This window comes from Marmota monax, unplaced genomic scaffold (assembly GCF_021218885.2).
Source record: "Marmota monax isolate L192 unplaced genomic scaffold, Marmota_monax_Labrador192_F-V1.1 WCK01_AAM20220418_F8-fsc00003, whole genome shotgun sequence".
In the NCBI taxonomy this organism is placed as follows: domain Eukaryota; kingdom Metazoa; phylum Chordata; class Mammalia; order Rodentia; family Sciuridae; genus Marmota; species Marmota monax.
In genome coordinates this window covers 29,070,682-29,091,970 of record NW_026694084.1, presented here as the reverse complement: position 1 = coordinate 29,091,970, position 21,289 = coordinate 29,070,682, and the positions used below count along the sequence as shown (strand labels likewise).

At 45.4% G+C, this 21,289-nt stretch overlaps 1 protein-coding gene across 2 annotated transcripts in view; it reads right to left on the bottom strand.

Moving 5' to 3' along the window:
• Fer1l6 (fer-1 like family member 6) overlaps positions 1-21,289 on the bottom strand; it is a 130,367-nt gene that overhangs the window by 54,378 nt on the left and 54,700 nt on the right. For both annotated transcript variants that reach the window (XM_046464973.2, XM_046464972.2), the window contains exons 17-22: positions 18,766-18,885; positions 16,992-17,144; positions 10,671-10,848; positions 6,383-6,507; positions 1,826-1,960; positions 218-367 (exon numbers count right to left, since the gene is read on the bottom strand). In XM_046464973.2, coding sequence (XP_046320929.1) covers positions 218-367; positions 1,826-1,960; positions 6,383-6,507; positions 10,671-10,848; positions 16,992-17,144; positions 18,766-18,885 — 861 coding nt within the window. The remainder of the gene's footprint in view (positions 1-217; positions 368-1,825; positions 1,961-6,382; positions 6,508-10,670; positions 10,849-16,991; positions 17,145-18,765; positions 18,886-21,289) is intronic.

The window sequence follows — 21,289 nt, the reverse complement described above, 5'->3', positions numbered from 1 at the left end:
CTAGGACTCTGATCAGTAAGGAGTACAGGGGTTCTAAGAACAGCCCAGGTCACCTGAGTTCTTAAGTTCTACCTCCAGAAGGAGATAGCTCCAGCCATGGGGTAGCAGGGAGGAAGCAGGTAGAGCTTCACTGAAGTGACACTTCTAGGGAAGCCACTTCTCTGGCCAGGTAGACCTGATAGACATCTAGTGCAGACGCCACATCTGGATGCCTTACCTGCAGCAGTTCAAACACAGCAAGGAGGTCCCCTCCAGAGATGCTCCCACAAAAGATAGGGTGATAGCACAGCCTGGGGGGCTCATAGTCCTGGCCAGCCAGCTTCACAACTGGAGCAGCCACCGTGGCACCCAAGTACTCTGGCTTTCCCTAGGGTGGGAAAAGAAATGAACTTTTCATTGTTTCCTACTGGGTTCTGACCCCCATGGATGAAGCTTCGCGAACAATTTTTCCAGGGGGGACATGTGAACTTTCATATTTTCTCTATCTCCATGTTTCTTTTTCCTTTTGGATTCTAGAAGGTAAGCTTGAGTTTTCTGGAAAGGATTTGGCTTAGGGTCAAGCTGAGAAGGACTGTGCCTGGGTGCAGATCTAGAAGGGCAGTGGAAAACTACCAAGTGGTGATGGGAAAACAGCCAGCCAGCCAGCGCTGGAGGAGCAGGCCTTTCAAAGATGCTTGATTGCTTTTCAAACAGGAAACAAGCACTTAGGACTGTGAGTGTGTTACTGGGAACAAAATTGAAAGGATTTTTATTTTGTGACCCTTCCTACAGAAAATCAGCTCTACAGCCTGAACAGGAGAAGTCATCTTTCACAAATATGTACATCTAGCCCCAATTTACAGAGGAGGGATGGGACCCAGAGGGATGGAGTGACATGAAGAACCTATGGGGGAGACTGCCCTACTAGCCATCTGTGTGCAGAAAAGAAATGAGCATAGCAGACCCAAGTTCAAGTCCTGGCTTTGTTCTCCAGTGACCTTAAGGAGGGCATTTGACCTTTCTGATTTCTCTTCTGGAAAACCAGGAGGGGGCTCCAGCTCTCTGAGGCCTCTGCTCCCCTTCTGTAATTCTCAGGCCCTGGTTCTCACCTGACCTTGGCCCAGGGCCAGGCTGTCAGTGTTGCTCTGAGGAGTGAGGAAGCTTTGGAAATGCTTCTTGGAACAATGGCTGAACTTTGTAGATTTGAGCTTCTGCAACCCTCTGAGGAGGCAGAGACATCAAATAAAAGAAATAAAGCTTTGCCTTTCATTTTAGACTTCTTAATTTAAAAAATAGGATTTGTTTTTGTTAAAAAAAAAATCCTCCAGTAAGCTTTTCAATCTATCCCAAATTTCAGAACACAAACATCTTGGGAGAGGAAGAAGTTTGTTTTCCATGATAGCAGAGAAAGGGTCAAGGATGAACATTTATTGTGGGGCCTGGAAGCTTCAGCCATGCAAAAGAGAGACCAGGACAGGGAATCTTTGCTGGGTGAGAGCAATAACAACCTCCTATTTTCAAAAGGTGTGGCCATTATGGCAATAACACGGGCAATCTGGGGTTGCTTTATACAAGTATCATTTTCCTGGAGAAGTGTGTGTTGACTAAAGTTTTCTAACTGGGCCCAATTTTAATTGCAATTTAAAGAGAAACCTAAGGGGTGGGGGGAACCCTTAAAAGTAAATTGGTTGTTACCAATTGTCTAGGCTCTGCAAACCCTCGTTTTCAGAAATCAAGTTTGCTGCAAGGCACATCTAGGGCCGTGACTACTCACAATGCCAGGACTTTATTTGCTTTAAAGAAGGTTAGTGCAGCGCGGGCTAGCGCTGGCCCTGTGGACACTCACCACCGCATCGCTGTCATAGAGCTCCACCACCACGAGGGGTGGGGACGCCATTATCTCCCTCTCCTCTCCGTGCAGCACCAGCTCATTGAACAGCAGCATCTGGTTCCAGGTGGGGGAGAGAGTCTGGGAAATGATCTGGAGGAAGAAACCAAAAGAGCCGTTCAGTTGGGTTGCAGGGGTCTCCAAGGGTCATTCAACAGACACATATGGAGGGCAAAGAGAGCCCATGGCCACCATCCAGCGCAGCCATTCAGCATTCAAGTGTCATGTAAACGGAGCTGCTACTATACACTCAATGCCAGGGGAATGCAAAGGTCCCCTGCCCTGGAGGAGCCTACATTCTTAATGAGTTTCATCAGCAGAGCAATGTTTAAATTGCATAAATCATCTCAACTCATTCCTCACAGTCGTGCAGCAATGATAACACTAGCAGACCTTTATTGAGCACTTACTGTGTGCTTCCTACTGCACTGTGCAAGCACTGTCTCGCTCAAACCTCACTGCAGTTCTGGGAATAGGTATTTATACATATTTTAAAGATGAGGAAACTGAGGCTCACTGTCCAGAGCCAGCAGGTGCTAGAACTGGGACTGGATCATCTGCACCAAAGCTCAGGCTGCCAGTCTTATCCACCCTCACCAAAGACACGCCCTATTAACTCTATGTCATGTTATGGATGGGACACTGAAGATGAGTGATCTAGTGGCTCTTCACTTATGAGCAAAAAAAAAAAAATGTTGTTATCAAATATCCTGAAGTTGAGTTTAAATCTAATGTTCCTACCATGGAATTCTGGGTTGGGGATATTTATTGACTACTTGAATGGCTTAGGGTCTTCAGAAGAAGCCTCCCCATTTTACACAGCATCCTCCTACCATGAGGTTTGCTATGGGAGCAAACTGTGAAGTGGGCAGCTGGCTGCACCCATGATAGGAGGGAGAAACCAGAGGTCAGAGAACAACAGCTTGCACAATTGGTGCAGAGTCATGAGTGAGTCACCTGAGAGAGGCTCTCAGCCCCCCACAAGGCCACTCAGAGGTAACTTCAGAAGGGAGGGCATATTTGGACTTGAGTTCTCTTCTCTGTTTAGCTGGATGTTGGAAAATATGTCCGTTTCACAGAGCTCAAGGCTGGTGGTGTCTGCAGGATGGGAGAGCCCTGCTAAATTAGGTGAGGACAGTCCTGGGGAGAGTCGGCCACCTCTCTCTCTTCCAGGATGCACAGTCAGATGGGTGGCCTGGCAAGAGCAGGGTGCACAGGAGCCACTGGGGCTGAGGAAATTTCCACAGCACCTCTGATCTGAACCTGTACTGCTATCGTTCTCTCCAGGAGGTCTGGGACTAAGACCTGGACTCACTTCTCAGACTCCAAAGGTCACATGAAACTGTTATGTCAGAGTTTTCCATGGAATTGTCTTCAGTTACAGCATCAAATCATTTTCACTGTGGCCATGAAAGGATATTTTTATTGATCTTTAGGTGAGTCATAAAAATATTGTGTGTTTCAGCAGTTTCCTCCCTTTCTTGCTGTTTTGACAGAGTATTTTATGACTCATTGAGCTTTTAAACATTGCAGAGAAGATCTAACTTTTCTGACAGGATAAAAAGGGCTTCAACCAACCGATGATCAGGAGCTATGGAGTAACAATGCAAAGTTACTCAGTGCCGGGGACTGTCAGCACAAAGAACCATGTGTTTGAATATTGCTTTTGAAAATAGACATGTGATCCCTCTTGTAGCATGCACCTGAGGGTGTGATACAGAAACAACATATCATCTTCACAGCATCTTTCCTACAGAAATATTTTGATGTCTTCCTTAGCACCAGTCTGTAAATGCCAGCTGGAAGGATTTCAGAGGCCACTATTCACTGATTCATTCATTCATCATGTATTTATTCAGGACTTACAGTGTGCCAGGGCCAGGGTTAGGCACTAACACAGCATCTTGTGCAAGGCAGGTGCTTCATAGCTATTTGTCTGGTATCCAGTGGGTACTGACCTGTCCTTGGAGTTGCTTCTGTGTGTAAAAGACCACAGTCACCTTCAAGAGGTACTCAAAGGCTCATCCAGATAAAAATTCATTCTCCCACTTCTCTGCCAAGGTATTCATGATTATTTTTATTTCTTAAGGGCTTCCTTAAAGGTCATGCATTTTACTGGGTTGAATCATTATTTAGGGGTCATGACAATGCTTAGCTAACACTTTGAAGAGAGGTTCAAATACCCTGGAAAGAATAGAGCTTTAGAATCAGGTAACTCTGAATGGAATCCTAGTTTTTATTACCTAGCCTATATCTAACTTAAGAAGGTGATTTAACCCCCAGACCTGAGTTTTCCTCATTTATATAGGGTTAGCACCTAACTTGAGGAGTTGTTATGACCTTTGTCTGAGATAAAAAGTATTAACAGCCAGGCACACAGCAGGTGCTCAATGAATGCTTTTGACCCCTCCCCACTCCATCCTAGTCTGTACTCATTTATAAGTAAATCAACATTTAGGGCTGGGGATGTAGCCAAGTGGTAGAGTAGTTGTCTAGCATGCACAATGGCCTGGGTTCAATCCCCAGCACCAAAACCTTTTTAAAGACCCATTGCCTACCACACGCCAGCTGTGGTACATGGGGGTCTTGCCTGAGCCTCACCTGCCTGCTCTGCAGAATCCAGACAACACCAACATCTCCATTTGGACTGCAATGATATATGGCAAATAATGCACAGAAAATGCTTAGCCTCATGCCTGGCACATGGGGAGCTTTGGATAAATAACTATTACTATTAGCAAAAATGAAGTACTAGATTCAGAATTATGGAGGCAAATCCAGGGCTCATCAGAACCTAGTTTCCCTTTCAAATGATTATTTGATAAACAAAATCCATCTCTTGCTTGAGATATGGATGGAAATCAAATGAAGATGCTGTCAGAGATGCAAAACAGGAGGATGACTGTCTGGCAGCCGGGAGCTCACTCAACTGTCCATTCCCGGGGTCACCTCTGGGCACCTGGCGTCCCACAGCTATGGCAGGTAGAGAAGGGACCCAGGTCCATGGTTTGAGAATTCCCTTGCTTTGGTTCAGAAGCCTCAATGGCAACAAGTAATCGCATAGCAGCTGTTACAAGCCAGGCACGATCGGGGGTGATTTGCACTCTGGGGGTGGGTAATGAACACTACGATCCTCCGATTCACAGAGGAAGAATCTGAAGGGGGTTTTGTTTAACATAACACAGCTAACAAGTGGGAGAGCTTGCAAAGGGGACCTGGGTGGCAGGGTTCCTCGGTGTCCACTCAATTCCTGGGCTTTGAAACCCGGGAAGGAGAAATCGGTCTGCTGCCCTAGTGTGTTTCCATTCTCAGGTGCTGAATGAGGTTGGAGTCACCTTCCTTGAGGCTCTCCTGATTGCCTTCCCAGACAGAATGAACCCTTCTCTCCTTCTCTTGCAGGACTTGTACAGCTCTGCACTGCGGGGCTTAGCATGGTGGAGTCGGCCCATCTGTCTGGAGGACTGTGATGTGCCTGGGTAGCACACTGGCAGGAGCAGGGTCTGGCCCGGCATCTTCTGGAACTCACACAGAGCTGGCACTCGATGGGAACTGGGTAAATGGATGTGATGTTAGTTCACACCATGGTCTCGGTGTGTGCATTGTAAATCAAAATGCAACCTAATCCATCAAACAGGTCGTAGGCTTGGAGAAAAACGTCAGTCCGGTCAACATCAGCCAATACAATGGCCACTATCCATCAGTCATTTTATACATTTGAATTCTTCACAGCAGCCCTACTTTAAGGCGACAAACCTGAGGTTAACTGAGTTGTGCTATCTGCCCAAAGACATGCAGCTATAGAGCAGACGAGCTGGAAGGTAACCTCTGGGCTCTTTGTGTCTTACCCACCTGAGATGGGCGATTCTTTACAGAGCTTAACCCACTCGAAACAGAGAATCAGAGAACAACCCAATGAGAAAACATCCTACGGGACTTCTCACCAGGAGCCCTTTGTACACCTTAGCACTGCACATATAGGAAAGGGCGGGAGTGCAGAGGAACAGATGTCCCTTCAAAGCCCTTTAATACAGCACCCACCACAGAGTAGTCTTTTCCAGAGAGGATCAGGGGCAGGGGGGTTTCTGAAGCACAATGGTGTTCAAAGTGTGCAGAGCCTCCCAGAGGGTGAATGCAAACACTAGAAATCCCTGACAGTGAAACTAGAACTTTCTTCCCCATCTAGAACTTTCTTCCCCAGTCGTGACAGATCTGAGCCTCGTGGGGGTCGTCTGCGGTGCCTTCTCATTTGCTGAATCCCCACCTGGCTCCCTGGCCTGGCACTCCTGCAGGTGCCTCGGGATGCCAGGTTCCACCTTCCCCATTCTTCTTTTGTTCCTCACCACTTGCTCCCTCTGCCTCAGGACATTGGCTTGCAGGGAAACAACAGACCCTCCCAGGGTCCTTCCTGGCTCACATTTATTTCTGAGTCAGAAACACCCCACGCCCTTGATGCTGGTGTGCCCAACCTGCTCCTGATTTTTCTTTCCTGGGCTCTGTTGCTGGTTCCCTGGTTACCTTTGTGGTCTGGCAGTGGGACAGGAATGTGACTTTGGCAAAAGGGTCTGAAAGTCCATTGCTGTCAGCTGCGATGAGGCCCCGGGCTTGGTACATGTGAGCTCTCAGCTGGAAGGTATGCTGGGCTGTGGACAAACGGGAAAGGGCGGACATTAGTGGGCTTGCTAGGAGCCACAGGATCAAGTGGCCACCGCCTTCCTCTGTGGTGGCATGGGGAGCCGGAAGAGGTGCCGTTTATGGAGCGCTTGGGAACCGCGTTCTCCTTGGTGCTCCTGCATGCTGGGTGCCTTCCTCTTCACAATGACCTTGTGGAATAGATATAATTATCCCCCTTTTATAGATGAGGAAAATGGTCCAAAAATGGCTAAAATACTTTCCCAAGTTTGCAGAGCCTGGATTTTACTTCTTATTCCAAAATTACTTCTTTTTCTAAAATATTATATTTTATTCTCTATAATTCTCCTGTTTTCAATTGTGTGTGTGCATGTGTGCACGTGTGTGTGCATATGTGTGTGTAAGGGGCTGCTTCACAAGTAGCTTTTCCTTCTATAAACTCAGATGTCTAAGTCACCTACATGTCCACTCTGCCAGCCAATGCTATGCTGAGTACCTGCTGTGTACAGTCTTGCTCTTGGTGTCTAAAGCACAGTCCTGGTCTCTAAGGATTCTGATGTAACTAAGATAGACCTTGCCCTTGGGGAGTTCCCAGGAGAAGACAGAAGAAAACACAAACATCCAAGTCACCATGACTGGAGGCTAGGGCTGAGTGTCCTGTGACCGATATTGGCAAGGAACATGGCAGGTAAAAGGCAGGAGTGAGCCCACCTGTTTGACAGGATAAGCAGAGAGAAGGATGCAGGCTGGTGGTAGGTCAGGGTTCAACAGGGAAACCTTGAGGAGAGTCGAGTTGATCCTTCTCTTTGGTTCATGGGATTTCATGACCACTGGCTCTTCCAAGAACCTCATTTATTTTTTTTAAGTCTAGGCCCTCTCTTTCCTATCTTTCCCAAAGGTATTATGCTCAGTGTATATCTATATCTTTGAATTGACATGGGGACTGGTATATAAGAACCCATGCACACCAATTTACATAGCTCTCCTTACTTCAATGAAGGGTGTGAATACCCTGGGAGCATTCTCCCGACCCCCACCAGGCACACCCAACACTACTCCTAGGCATATAACCAACAGGTCTAAAAAAGAACTTGTATGTGGTTACTAACCTCCTCCGTGCCTTTATTTCCTTATCTGTGAAATGGGGTAATAATAGTTCCCCATAGAGTATTATAGGGTGAGGATGGCATCTGGCACATGGAGAGAACTTTAAAAGTGGTGTGAAGATGCTGGTGTGCTGTTACTATAGGTCACTGCAGTGTAACCAGTGGGCTGGAAGCAGCCTGTGTGTCCTTCCCATGGGGGTGAACAAGAAGCACGGTTAGGCAATGAGAGGCAGCAAGAGAGATGGACTCGAGAATCTAGTACCTAGGGAAAAAAGCAAAGCAGCATGAGAAATGTAACCAAGCTATTCATGTAAAATAAGAAGGCATGCACACAGAAGAGCATTTGCATTCACCAAACCACAGTCAAATACAAAAGGGCAGACTCCAGGGGAGGTGGCTCTGCCCTTTGAGCAGAGTCCTGAAGGGTGGTAGCATTTGATTGGCCAAGATGGATGTCTCAAGCATTTGTCACAGGGTGATTGAAAGCCAAGCACAGAAACTAACTCCAGGCCATGGACAGGCAAGAATGTGGTCTAGTGTGACCACAGTATACAGTCCTGGATTGTGGCAGTCAATTTGACAAGGGCCGTGGAGGCCTGAGTGAGGCACTGGAACTGAGTTTAGCACGCTATAGGGAGTACTTGATGGAATATGCCCAGGAGCTGAGGGCCTCAGAGCAAAGCATCAGGAGGATGACTGAGTCAAACTTGCAATGGGCAGAAGAGATGTTAGGAGGAGAGGAAGGAGACAACACCGCCCCCTCTAGGAGGGAAGGTGGAATGGCAGATAGCACACAGGGATGGAGGGATTGAGATGAGGGGCTGGGAGAGACATCACAGCAGCGGGTGCCATCAGATCCTGACTGGAGGGCAAGGAGGGGACAGCAGGGCACCTCATGATTGTTATGAGACGTGCTCCCAATCTGTCCCTCTACTCCATGCCCCTGTCTGGCTACATGGACCAGCATGGTATCTGGGAATGTAGCAACCTTATCAATCTCCATTCTGATCCTACAGAACGTGTGGACCCTTGAGCTCTGCACTGTCCCCAGTGAAGCCCAGGTACTCACAGTGCAGGTGCTCCAAGCTCTGATCAACTCAGGGGAAGGACAGAAGTGATTCCTTTGAACTCAGTGCTAAGAACCTCTCCCTATAAAAACGCTAGTGAACTCAAATGTGGATGGGCTGCACCCTGATGACAAGAGTCCCTTCCGACAGCAGCATTCAACAACAGAATGCTCAGGAGATAACACAGGATTTCCTGACAAGAGCCTGATCCTTAGGATACTACAGAGCTGGCAAATTTCGCAGCTGGGAATGAACTTGGAAATGTCTGTTACCTGACAGTGTCTACCAGCTGCCCCTGAAATAACCAGCCTTGAAATTTTAGCAAAGTTCCCAACTGCAGCCACACAAGCATAACTCCAAGGGGTGCCACTTACTTAGACTGAGCCTATGGTGTTTTGAAACCCAGAGCCTTACCAGTTCTGCTCCTTTGATTAGTCTAGCTGCCTCCTCACACACTGATGGTCCATCTCACATGCCATGGTTCACTTTCCCTTTGTGGCTTTTAGAGACATGTCTGATTGCCCCCACTAGAGGGCCACGATCACCTCATTCATCTCTACTCCCAATACCAGTTTTTCCACCATGCCTTCCAAATATGGGTTCAAACTAATTAATTGCTGAATGGATATTCTCTGGACCATAAAATTCTCCAGTAGGTGTGGAAGGCAGCCAACATTGTCAATGTCAGTGCACAGCACAAAAAGTATATTAGGTCACTCCAGGAAAGCAGCATGCTGCAGAGGGTCAGAAAGTATTGGGGAAAGTCTCTCCTCCCCTCTGAATCGTTAGTCGCTGGAAGAGCAAACATGTCTTGGTCTTTGGGTCTCTAGAGATAGTGTCTACAGAAATAGAAAGATAACATCATGGGGGTGTTATTTGACCAAAGATTAAAAACTCTCTAAAGGTAGAATGGAAAACGGTAGAAAGAAGTCAGAGTTTGGAGATGGGTTGCTTCATCATTTACTATCTGTATGATCTTGGGTAATTTCTAAACATCCCTGGGTATAAACCTCTCCATCTTAAAATGAGAAAACCTCCCAGGGTTGGTGTGAGAAATAAAAGAAAACTTGTATATCCAGTACAGGGTACAATGCTTGACACATAGTAAGTATGATACATTTTCTAAAACACAATGTTCCTAGGTATTGGCTGTAGGCACAGACACCAAAAGCTGAACCACTTTGAGAACCTTGATTTCTCAACAACTGAGCCACTTAGATGCCCCTGGAAGTCAAGACCAACCAACATCAGAGAAGCCTAGGTGTGCATAGAGTTCTGCAGCATTCCCAACATTGCCTCAAGTCCAAATGCAACTTCAGTGAAGGCAAATTAAAACTGCAACCTGCTTTACCTGAATCCAGCAACAAAAAGGCAAAGTAAAGCAATTTGGAAAGAGAAAGCAAAATGAAACCATAAAGCATTAATACTTATAATAAAATTCAAAATAGTATGAAAATATAAACACAATGACACCCATAAAACACAACCGCATGGAAGAAAGGGTCCCATAAAGTAAGCTGACTTTCCAGAAGCAGCCCAGGCAAGAACTGAGCTAGAGAAACATGAGTGACTCTGATGCCAGTCTTCCCTGGGTAACTCCTGGGACATGTAAGGGTCAAAATTTTAATGCCATATGAAAAGGAAAATCTGCTTTAATTCCACAGGTCACATCAGCACAAGGACGTACTAATGCTTCTTTAAAAGACACGTTTTACTTAAAATGCAAACTCCACCTATATAGTCCACCTATGAAGAAGCTCAAACTGATTTTCCTTCATTCACAGAGAAGCATAGATGTTTATTCCAGATGTGTTAAATGACTTCAGTTTATACTTTTAAATCAACACTGAAAGGTGGAAAGAATAGAAACTGTATTACCGAAGGCAAAGAAGTTGATTCTAGAACAGTGGGCAAATGGCTCACTCACATTGCCTCCTCACTGTTTCCACAGAAGCCCACCAAAGACAGGTAACGCCCCTCTTTGCCCAGTGCGTGCCATACCTTGGTAGAGCAGGTTGCATGGAGGGTGATTGGTGCCAGCCACTTTGGGGGGCATTTCTGCTTCATAGCCTGCTGGTAGGTTGTCCAAAATGGCACCAGAGTATTGGATGGAGCCCAGCCACAGGTACACATCGACTTTTGCTTGCACTGACCAGCCAGGTGGCCGTTTCCCAGGAAGCTGGGGAGAGGGTACAAGGGAGACTGCTTCATTAGCAGGAGACAAGCGTGAGTCTCACTCTGAGGAAAGAGATCCTTCCAGGAGACATGCCTGGAGGTGCGTTCAGAGTCATTAAGTGCCCTGTTTGCCCTGATGCCCAACCCCAGAGGAGGATCCAGGTTTTGAGGGGCCTGAGGCTCACGCATGCAGTATGTTAAGCACTTCCAAGCCCTTGATCACTTAAACCTAACAGCTACATATATTATTGCTCCAGTTTTATAGATGAGGAAACTCAGGCTCAGAGAAATTAAATAAGCTGTTTGAGGTCTGTTTGTAAGTGGCAGAGCCAAGATTCAAGCCAAAGAAATGATTCCAAGTCTAGACTCTCACCTCCGACCCCCACAGCCTGCTTCTTCATCACTGAGCTGGGGATTTCTTCCTGAACTCCCCCAGGTCTTCGTGGGCTCCAAGGAGCCGCCCTGGCCTGCCGGGCCTGCCCGCCTGCCTGCCTGGACACCTGTGCTTCATTCCTTCCTCCTGCAGGGTGGTTTTACTGCTTCCTCTGCTAGGAATGCGCTCAGGCTTGTGTGTGTGTGTGTGTGTGATGCTCTGTGTCTATGTTTGTATCAGTGTGTGTGGTGTGAGTGTGGACTGGGAGTGTGTCTGCGTGTGCGTATGTATGTCTTGGGGCTGCGCGTATTCTCAGAACCTAAGGACACAACTAAATATACACAGAATGTCCCCATCTTGTGGTCACCAGGCTTGGGGACTCCCTGCCCCATCTAGAGAGTCCCAGGCCCTGCCTTGGCTGTGTTCAGGATAGCTGGTGAGGCCCTCACTCAAGAGCAGCAGATGGCACTTAAGACAGGATTTTGTCGGGATTTTGTTGACTCTTCTGAGAGCCTCTTCAGAGTGTCGCTGAGAATTTCCTCTCAGAGGCTTCTCCCTTCTTCTACACCATTTCCTGACCATGGAGAATCACAGAATCCTATGATGACAGGCCAGAACTTGCTCGGACAATTTCCAAGACTCCTGGAGAGGCTTTAGGAGTTACATCCAGACCAAGAGGCCGACCTGATCTGCATTCCTTACTCAAATGGAGAGAGAAATACTAAAAGAGCAGAGAAGGGGCAGCGGGCACTGCCACCCTTTCTTTAAGATTCAAACGCAGCCGTCCCCCTTCTCCACGGTTCTGGTTCTGCTTTCTATGGTTTCCATTATCTGGGGTCTAAAAATATTAAATGGGAAATTTCAGAAATTAAGAATTCATAAGTTTTATTACGGTATATTGTTATAATTATTCTATTTTATTTAGTTATTATGGTTAATCTCTGTGCCTAATTTATAAATTAAGCTTTATCACAGGTACGTATGAAGAGGAAAAAACCACAGGATACGCAGGGTTTGGTACTTGAGCTATTTCAGGCATCCACTGAGTGTCTTAGGGCCTATCGCCCGTGGATGGGGGGTGAGCAGGCACTGCATTTAGCTGAGCTGTAATGAGCACCTTGGAGCTGGACCAGTCCAGAGGGCGTCCCAGGAAGAGGAAAGGGTGTGATGGAAACCCCAGCAACAGGAGCTTATGCTAATTCAGTGCCAAGTAGGGTGCCAAGAGTTTTCAGAAAAGAACTCATACCAGTGAGCCTGATAGCTGGACAGAGGACAAGAGAGGCTGGGGAGCCTGCTCCGTGTGTGCAGGAGTTGGGGCTTTATTCTTTAGGAGAAGGAGAGCTCTATTTATTCAGCTCAAAAAAGAAAAAAAAATGAAATAGGATCATTTTGTAGTTAATAAAGGCAACCACTCTCCAAGCTGTGATTTTTAAAATTATAAGAAGCTCTAATTCTAAGTTCATCACTTCTCTAGTAATAGCAGCTAAAATGAATAAAATAAACATTTACTGTGAGGACTGGGATTTTGCTCAGTGGTAGAGCATTTGCTCACATGCACGGGGCCCTGATTTTTCCCTAGCACTGGAGAGAGAGAGAGAGAGAGAGAGAGAGAGAGAGAGAGAACGAGCGCACTGAAAGTTTCTTTGTCCTGATAAAAGCCATGACTCTGCCACTTGCAGATGTCATTAGGACAGCCATCCATAAAGACAGGAATTCTTGTCTGTTGCTTCATGGTGACATACTCAGGGCCTAGAAGAGCACCCAGGAAGAGTGTGGTAATTATCTGTTGAATGAATAATACTTTATTTGGTTTTCTAGTACTAATAATATTTGACACATGCCAAGCACCTACACTGTTCTAGGCCCTGGTCTAATGTGTCTTCCTTCACACAGTGACTTGTATACAATACCTGCATACTGTATACAAGTCACTGTTTATCATTCGGCCTCCCAAACTCTATGAAGTAGATAACTCTATGAAGTAGATATACTTTTATCAAGCATATTTTAAAGATAAATAAATAGAAATCTAGAGAGGTTAAGACACTGTCCAAGGTCACGGAGCAAGGCAGGATTAGAGCCAACCCTGAAACCCAGTCCTACCTGGCTCTAGTGATCTTCATACATGGCTGTGTGTGTCAGTGCATGAGAACTGCCTGGGCATCCAGATAAGAAGTCAATTGCATTTCTTCCTGTTGATGTTGATGCTGGTCTACCAACCTCAATATTAGAACAGTAAGGCTCACAACACACCAGGCTACTCCTACCCCACCCCTATGCAGGAGCAGGTCCAAAATGTTTTTGCTTCTTAATGCAAAATGAGAACCACAAGAGAAAACAGCTTTCCTTTCTACTGATCCTAAACAAAGTGTCTGTGTATGAACTCACAGTTAGAACCACAGTGTTCCACCAGGACCACCGCTGCTGCACTCTTAGAGATTGCAACTTGTACATAAAACAATAAGCAAATTGACATCGCTGGTGACACCATGCCGAGGCTTAAGCATGTGAGCTGGCTCCACGCAGCATTACTGAGCACTCCTGGCGGTGCCTGCAGAAGCAGCATCCCATTTTTAATTTGCTGTTCTCTTCCAGCCTGGTGTTCCTGCCTTCCACCTCTGGCCCACTCTCCTTCCTCCCTCAGTGCCCCTGAAGCCTGACCAATCACTACAAGGTCTTGCCCTTTGAGAACAGGACAGAAAGAGAGGAAAAAAGAAAAGATAGAAAATTAATTAAAATGCAAAAGTGCTTAAAAACAATTCTGAGTGTCCCTGAAGCCTGACCAATCACCACAAGGTCTTATCCTTTGAGAATAGGACAGAAAGATAGGAAAAAGGAAAAGACAGAAAGAAAAATAATCAAAAATACAAAAGTGCTTAAAAACAATTCCAATCACTGACATACAAATATTGCACGAGGTGGAATGCTGAAGTCTCAGCCTCTCTCCCCCATCTACCTCCTGCCAGGGTCCTGGTGCATGCAAGCTGGCTTAGAAAACTTGGCAAGTCAGAGAAAGGAGAGAGAGGTGGCAAGCCATGCGGATGGTGCTGGAGCTGGTCAATCAGTATGCATGAGTGAGAGGTTCTTGGTCATGGAGGGGTTTCACTCTGGCAGGACCTAGAAAGGACCTTTCAGCCACAATTATTTTTAATCATGGGGAAAGCTGGAGGCCAGAGAAGAAGAGAAGAATGTGAGGTGTGGAGTAGAAGGTAGCACAGGCTGGAGGCAGGGTGAGAAGGGGGAGGCTCAGCACAAGAGGGGACTGAGTGCCACCCTCTGGGCTCTGAGTGCATCCAGCTCCTTCCCCAAGAAGGGTTTCCTTTGGCACTGAATTTCCTCTTCCATATTTCTGGTCATCAGGGTCACAGTGGAAATGGGACTGAAAAGAGAGAGCCGATTTCTTTGAATAATGGATTGGGGGGAGGTCTGAAAATTCTGTCCCACCACTTTTAGCAGCATCATGAACACATGTAAATAAGAGGGGAGGCAAGATCATGGAGCCTGGGACCATGAAACCCTGATATGTTACAGATCAACCCGAGCTCAGCTGTGCCAATCCAGATGACACACCTTTGTTTCCTCCCTCATTCCCAGTCCCCAAACTGGGCCCCAAAGAACCAGAAGTTTCCTAAAACTTATAGATCGCTCTTCTGGGGGAGAAAGCTTGGCAAACATGAGGGTAGACAGTTGAAGATGCTTCCCGACTGAAGGACTTCTTATAGGCTTCCGTGTGTGGATGGTACACTGTGGTACACTGTGGAACCCCAGGGGTTTCCGATGTCACAACCGCAGCTCCTAACAGTCTTTCAACACAGGATGTTTTATGGAGCCACTCAAAGGAAAACAGTGTGCTAGAATCAACTTTGAGGGATCTAATTTCCTAATTCCCCAACAAGAAACCAGACTGAGTGGCAGGTGGGGGCAGACTCGGTCTCCCTGCAGCAGCCCTTGGGTTTTTCAGATTTCCTAATCCAGTGAGGGAAAGGGGCCCAGAGGGAGGCAGTGGGTGAAAGGGAGTTAAAATCAGGGTGATAATCAAAACAGGAATGAAAATAGTTTTGTTGAATCATCGTATCAAGATGTGTCATCACATAGGTATAATTGAATTTTACAAGGTTTAGAAAGCTGTGACGCAAAGCAATCCCAGGGGCAAAAGGAAAATACAGATAAAGAAAGGAGCCAAGGGTTTGTAGACATGTTGATAAAGATAAATGCACAGGATGAATGGCACAGGGCAAAAGTTCTCTGTTCTCTGTCATGTCTACTGTCTGGCTTTATTTGACAGCTGTTCTTTGTTCTAATTTTAAGTAGTGCCAGGATACATCAAAATATTTAGGAGAGAGTAACTTTATACCATTTTCTAGTATTTTTAGCACAGAGGCCTTTTGAAATGATTTGCTATTTTTAAGACAAATGTTTCCTGTCTCCCTAACATTCTCTGAATGGAGAAAGTTAAAGAAAATCTCTGATCTTTGTGGTAAATGACTTGGGTGAAAATTTTTGTTTTCAGTTGACACTTTTCTGGGAGTGGGTTTAAAATTTATTTTACATACGTGACAGAAAATAACATGTAGAGCCACAAACAACTGATAGGTCATGAAGGGGATACGGCACCATAATTAGGTTCTCAGATATGCTGGTGTTCCATCATCTGAGCATTTATCCAATGATTACTTTGCCTGAGCAAAACTGTGTTCCTTGCCCAGATTTCTTCACTGTATTCTTACAACCATTCCATAAGTGGATAGAAAATGGGATGAACCATTTTTAAGCAGATAAAGAATACTAAGCAACTTTCCCAAGATCATATAGCCAAGAAATATTGGCCATGGAATTCTATTATAGATTGAATTAGGTTCCCCCAAAATTCATATGTTGAAGTCCTAATCCTCAGTACTCAGGGTGTTACTTATTTGGAAATAGGGTCATTGCACATGTAGTTAAGTTAAAATGATATTGTATTAGAGTAGGGTGGACCCCAAATCCAATATGACCGATGTCCTTATAAAAAGAAAGCCATGTGAAAAGACAGGTACACACAGGAAAAGAAAGCCATTCAAATATTGGTGTTATGCAGGCACAAGCCACAGAACTAACCAGAAGCTAGGAGAGGGGGCTAGAACTGTTCTCTCCCTGACATCTTTACAGGGAACATGGCCCTGTCAACATCTTGATTTGGGACTTTTGCTCTTCAGACTTATGAGAGGTAATAGTTCCTGTTGTTTAGGTAGTTCTTGTGTGATACTTTGTTATACTAGTTCTAGCAAACTAGCAGGAATGCCCACCTAGATTCACCCGATGTCAAAGTGCATACTCTAAATCATGATCCCACACAGGGTCACATGCTCAATCACATGGGCCCTTAATCTACAGCATCCAACAAACAGCGACATTACATCTCAGAGCTGGATGGCACTCGAAGCTACTAATTCAGCTGCCCACTGCCATATTTATATCAATGTTTGTCCAGCATCTATGGACACCTGGAAAAGTGAGGAACACATCGTGGACTCCCATTTAGGGACTGTTTCCCTGTAGGGTCTACTGTGGGCCTGGTTTTATCCTCTGGAATCTCTTTCTCATCTCTCCTCTCCTCCTAATTTGAATCACAAGGGACAGGGTGTTCCAGTTGTCTTCACACCTTTGAAAGCACCAGGGAAGAGTCAGACACACACACACACACACACACACACACACACACACACGAAACCCTGAGCCATCCAGAAAAAAAAAAGAAGTTTCCCCTTTTTTGGTCAAAAATAGTGCAGACTTACTTTGAGGAAGTGAGTTTGGATCCTCCCGCAGTGCTTGCCCATCTGCTCCCTGACGGGGGAGTAGAGCAGGTCTTTGGCGGCAACTCGGGCATATGCCACTCTCTTGTTATTGCTGAGCATCCAGATGAAGACATCAGGGATGGTGTGCTGTGGCTGCACGACAGAAGGAATGGGGTCCTCAGGTCAGTGCTTAGCAAATGTACTTCCAGAGTTCTCCCAGCCAGAAAGAGGCCCTCTTCCATGAAACTAATGCTGTGACCTAAGCCATCTGGGTACTTATGCAACCAAGCCAAGTGCAGCTTCCTTGAGAAGAGGAAGCCTTGGGTCATGAATTAGAAGTACAAATAAATCCCAGATGCCAAATTGCTCACTGGGCTTTGAGGACATGTGAGTTGGACCCATGATTTGGTGTTGGTGGCCTGCTTTTCTCCATCTGTAGAGCAAATATTTTTCTACAACTTCCCATGAATTTCTTTTCCAGTGCAGTAATAATGACCTAGCTTCTTAGTATTAGACCTTCTCAGAGCCAGATAACATTTACAGAATATTCAAATGAAAAGATAAAGCCAAAAGCAGATCTATAAGAAACTTTATAGCTAAAACATAATTGCCAAATACATAAGTGGTTAATTCAGAAGAATTAAATTAGACTAAAATGCACATTAAGCTTTAAAGGGAAGCTAATCAGATAGGGACTGCAGACTTCCACACCAGTGGCTCATTATGTTGGAAGTGTCTTAAATGCTCATTTCTAAGCCAACATAATTACACAAATAAAAAGAAGCTATGCTATTATAAAGTAGGCTTTGACACCTGGGATAGAAGCAGATGTCCTGTCTTGCTCACCCTTGATAGTCAGGTATAATTGGTACCCAAAGGGGGCATCCATCTCTTCTCTCTGATATGGGAACAGTGACAGGATGGTTTTCCTGGTCACAGAGCTTAAGGCTCAATGCCTGATTTGAACATTCTGAGTTCTCATTAAAATTCTGTATGTGCTGACTGCCTGGCTCACTGTTTCATATACCTCCAGGGAGCAATTGGTTTGAGATGAGAATTAAAGCTTTCTAGAACAACAGGAGCAGTAAATCTTTTCCTCTCTCTGAAACCTCCCCCCATAAACTCTGGCTCCAAAAGTTTCTATACATTTTCAGTCTTCAAGAAAGAAGTATCTGACAGAAGCAAATATGATTACTTTTTAAAGATCATTCTAGAAATCACCAGGATACCACTTACAACTGACTTTGAAATGGGATGCTGGTCAGGTGTGGTGGTGCACACCTGTAATCCCTGGAACTCAGGAGGCTGAGACAGGAGGATTTCAAGTTCAAGATCAGCCTCAGCAATTTAGCAGGGCCCTAAGCAACTTAGTGAAATCCTGTCTCAAAATAAAAAAATAAGAAGAGCTCGGGATGCAGCTCAGTGATAAAGCTCTCCTTGATTCAATCCTCAGTATCATCAAAAAGAGAGAGAAAGAGATACTGTGGATCTTTACTAGATCTGAGTTTAAATCCTCTTATAGTTGAAAACCAATCAAAGTTCCCACCATCAAAGGGCTTGATTCGAAATTTCTTGAGTCTGTTTGGGAGCATTCTTTTAATATGCTGAATACTCAGGATTTGTAGAAAACTCAATAAAGCCACACATGTCTGGGTGAATTTAAAAATCTCTTTTCTCATCACTAAACTAATAGTGCCTGCACAGGTCCACAGCCCTCCTGAGGAAGACATCTATTCAAGCTCTGCAGATGAGGTTTGCCTGGAGAGGTGCTTACCTCGTCAACCAGAAAGCGGATTTTTTCCACAAAGTTTTGGGCTTCGAGGATCATTTCATCAAGAGAGAACCTCTTCTTGCGCTGCTCCAGGATCCCCTTGGCCTCCGTGGCCATCGCCTCCTAAAACAGAACAAGAGCCAGTGTAGATCTTTCTGGAAATCTGGGCAACGAGCGCTGTTCTGATGCTGGAAAGCCCTGAGTGTGCTTCTAGCTCCACACTGAGCCCCAGCTGACTTGGGGCCGGCCACTGCTCATTTGATAGTCACTTTAAGGGGACACAGAGACAGTGAACACCAGCTCTCCTTCCTTAGGCGGAAGGGAAGCTGAGACCCACAAAGGACAGAAGCCTGTCAAGGGAACATAGCTCTGTGAGCTGGGGCCTGAATCCAGGCTTTCTGAAATACTCAATAACTACAATAATGACAGGTATTTTTCCTGAGTTCTTTCTCCATGCCAGCAATATTCATGCCACTGTGTTGATCCTCCATTACTCCTCTCAAGACTGAGAGAGCAGAGTAATACAGCTGGAGTTGATGTCCCACCAAGGCCAAAGTGCCTGTCCTTAGCCACTGTGTTCAGCTCCTGGTCCTGGAGGTCTGACAAGGCTCCCAGCCCAAGGGGACAGCCCCTGAGGAATGCCACCTAGAGTGCCTTAGAGTGGCTGGAACATCTTTGTTTATTTATGTAAATTTTATTTTTAAATTTTTATCAGAACATCATATTTATACACAGTAACTGGGTTCATTTTGACAAAATCACATATGCAGGCAATTTGGTTTCAAGGCCCATCCACCCCACTTTTCCTCTCTTCCTCCCTCCCCCTATTCTTCCTCAGCTACTGTATTAAACTTCCTTTCTTTTACGTACACATAGAAGTGAAATTTTCTTTGACATGTTTATATATGAATATGACATGATTTTGTTAAACTCATTACATACACCTTCCCCTTTCCCTCCTCCCTCCCTCTCATTCTCCTATATCTACTCCACTGACTTCTCTGTATCTTTATGATACCTGATCCCCTCCCCCACTGCCTTCTCTATTTTGCTCTAACTTCTACATATGAGAGAAAACATTTGATTGAGTCTGGCTCAGAAAATTTCATTTAGTATGACTTTCTCCATTTCCAACCATTTACTGGCAAATGCCCTATTTCATTCTTCCTCATGGCTCAGTAAAACTCTATTGTGTATACAGACCATATTTTCTTAATCCATTCACCTACTGATGGGCATCTGGGTTGATTCCATATTTTGACTGTTGTGAATTGTGCTGCTATAAACATTGAACTGGCTGTATTGCTGTAGGCTGCTGATCTTAGATCTTTTGGATAAACACCGAGGAAAGAAATGGCTGGGTCATACGGTGGTTCTATTCCTAATTTTCTGAGGAATCTCCACATTGCTTTACAGAGTGATTGTACTCATTTGCAGTCGCACCAACAATGTAAGAGCATACCTTTTCCCCACATCCTCACCAGCATTTGTTACTATTCGTGTTCCTGGTCACTGCCAGTCTGACCATAGTGAGAGGAAATCTGAGTTCAGTTTTGATTTGCATTTCCCTAATTGCTACAGACACTGAAATTTTCAGAAATTTGTGTAAAACTGTTAGGGTCATTTTTTCAGCCCACATTTACGCGTTTAGAGAAAACAAAAGCAAAAACAAAAGCCAAACTCTTAACAGTGTCTTCTAGGGCAAGGGGTCCCTTGCATGCCCAGCCTGCTCCATCCTAAGGCCGGAGCCCTTGGAGCTTCCTCTGCTCAGATGTTCCCCAGACTCCACATGGCTTCAGTTTAAGTATCACCTTTGTATGACCTTCTCCCACATTTTCCTGATCACCGTGGCTTTAAGCAGCGTCCTTCATCATCATAACCTGCGACCATTTTTCTGCTTTGGCTGTGTACCTGCCTTTCTGTCTTCTTTATTAAAGTGAAAACTTGGCATAGACGGGGACTTCTTCTGTCCAGTCCTTACTTTGGGTTGTCTGACAGAGACACTGTCACATAGCAGTGACACACAGCATATTCCTAGCTGAGCAGGTGTTAATTTTCTGGAATGAATGAACCACCATCAGTCTATAAATTCCTGAGGTTGAGCACTGTGTATTTTGGGTGTGTGCTCCCTGCAACCAGCACAGCATCCAACATGCAAGAACGCCCCTCTTCACACTGGCTGGAGGAACGGAATCCTGCTATAAACCAGGACTAGGCTAGGAGTCAAAGCCTGGGACGGGGTGGGACATGCTGCTTCCTTTCCCTGAGATGTTCACAATTTGATGAGATGAAAGCAAAACATGCAAATGATTATCAGGGTACTAGATAGGGGCAAAGCCAGGCTCCATGGAAGATGTGACACTTAAGCTGTCTTTAAAGGTGAAATGAATTCATCAGGTGTCTAAGAAGACAAAGGACAGCCAAAGAGGGAGAACAACCACATGTGGAGATAAATAATCAGCAAGAGTCTAAAAGTGTTGGGGTACAGATGTAAGGGAAAGGATTGATGGAGGATAAGAATGGGATG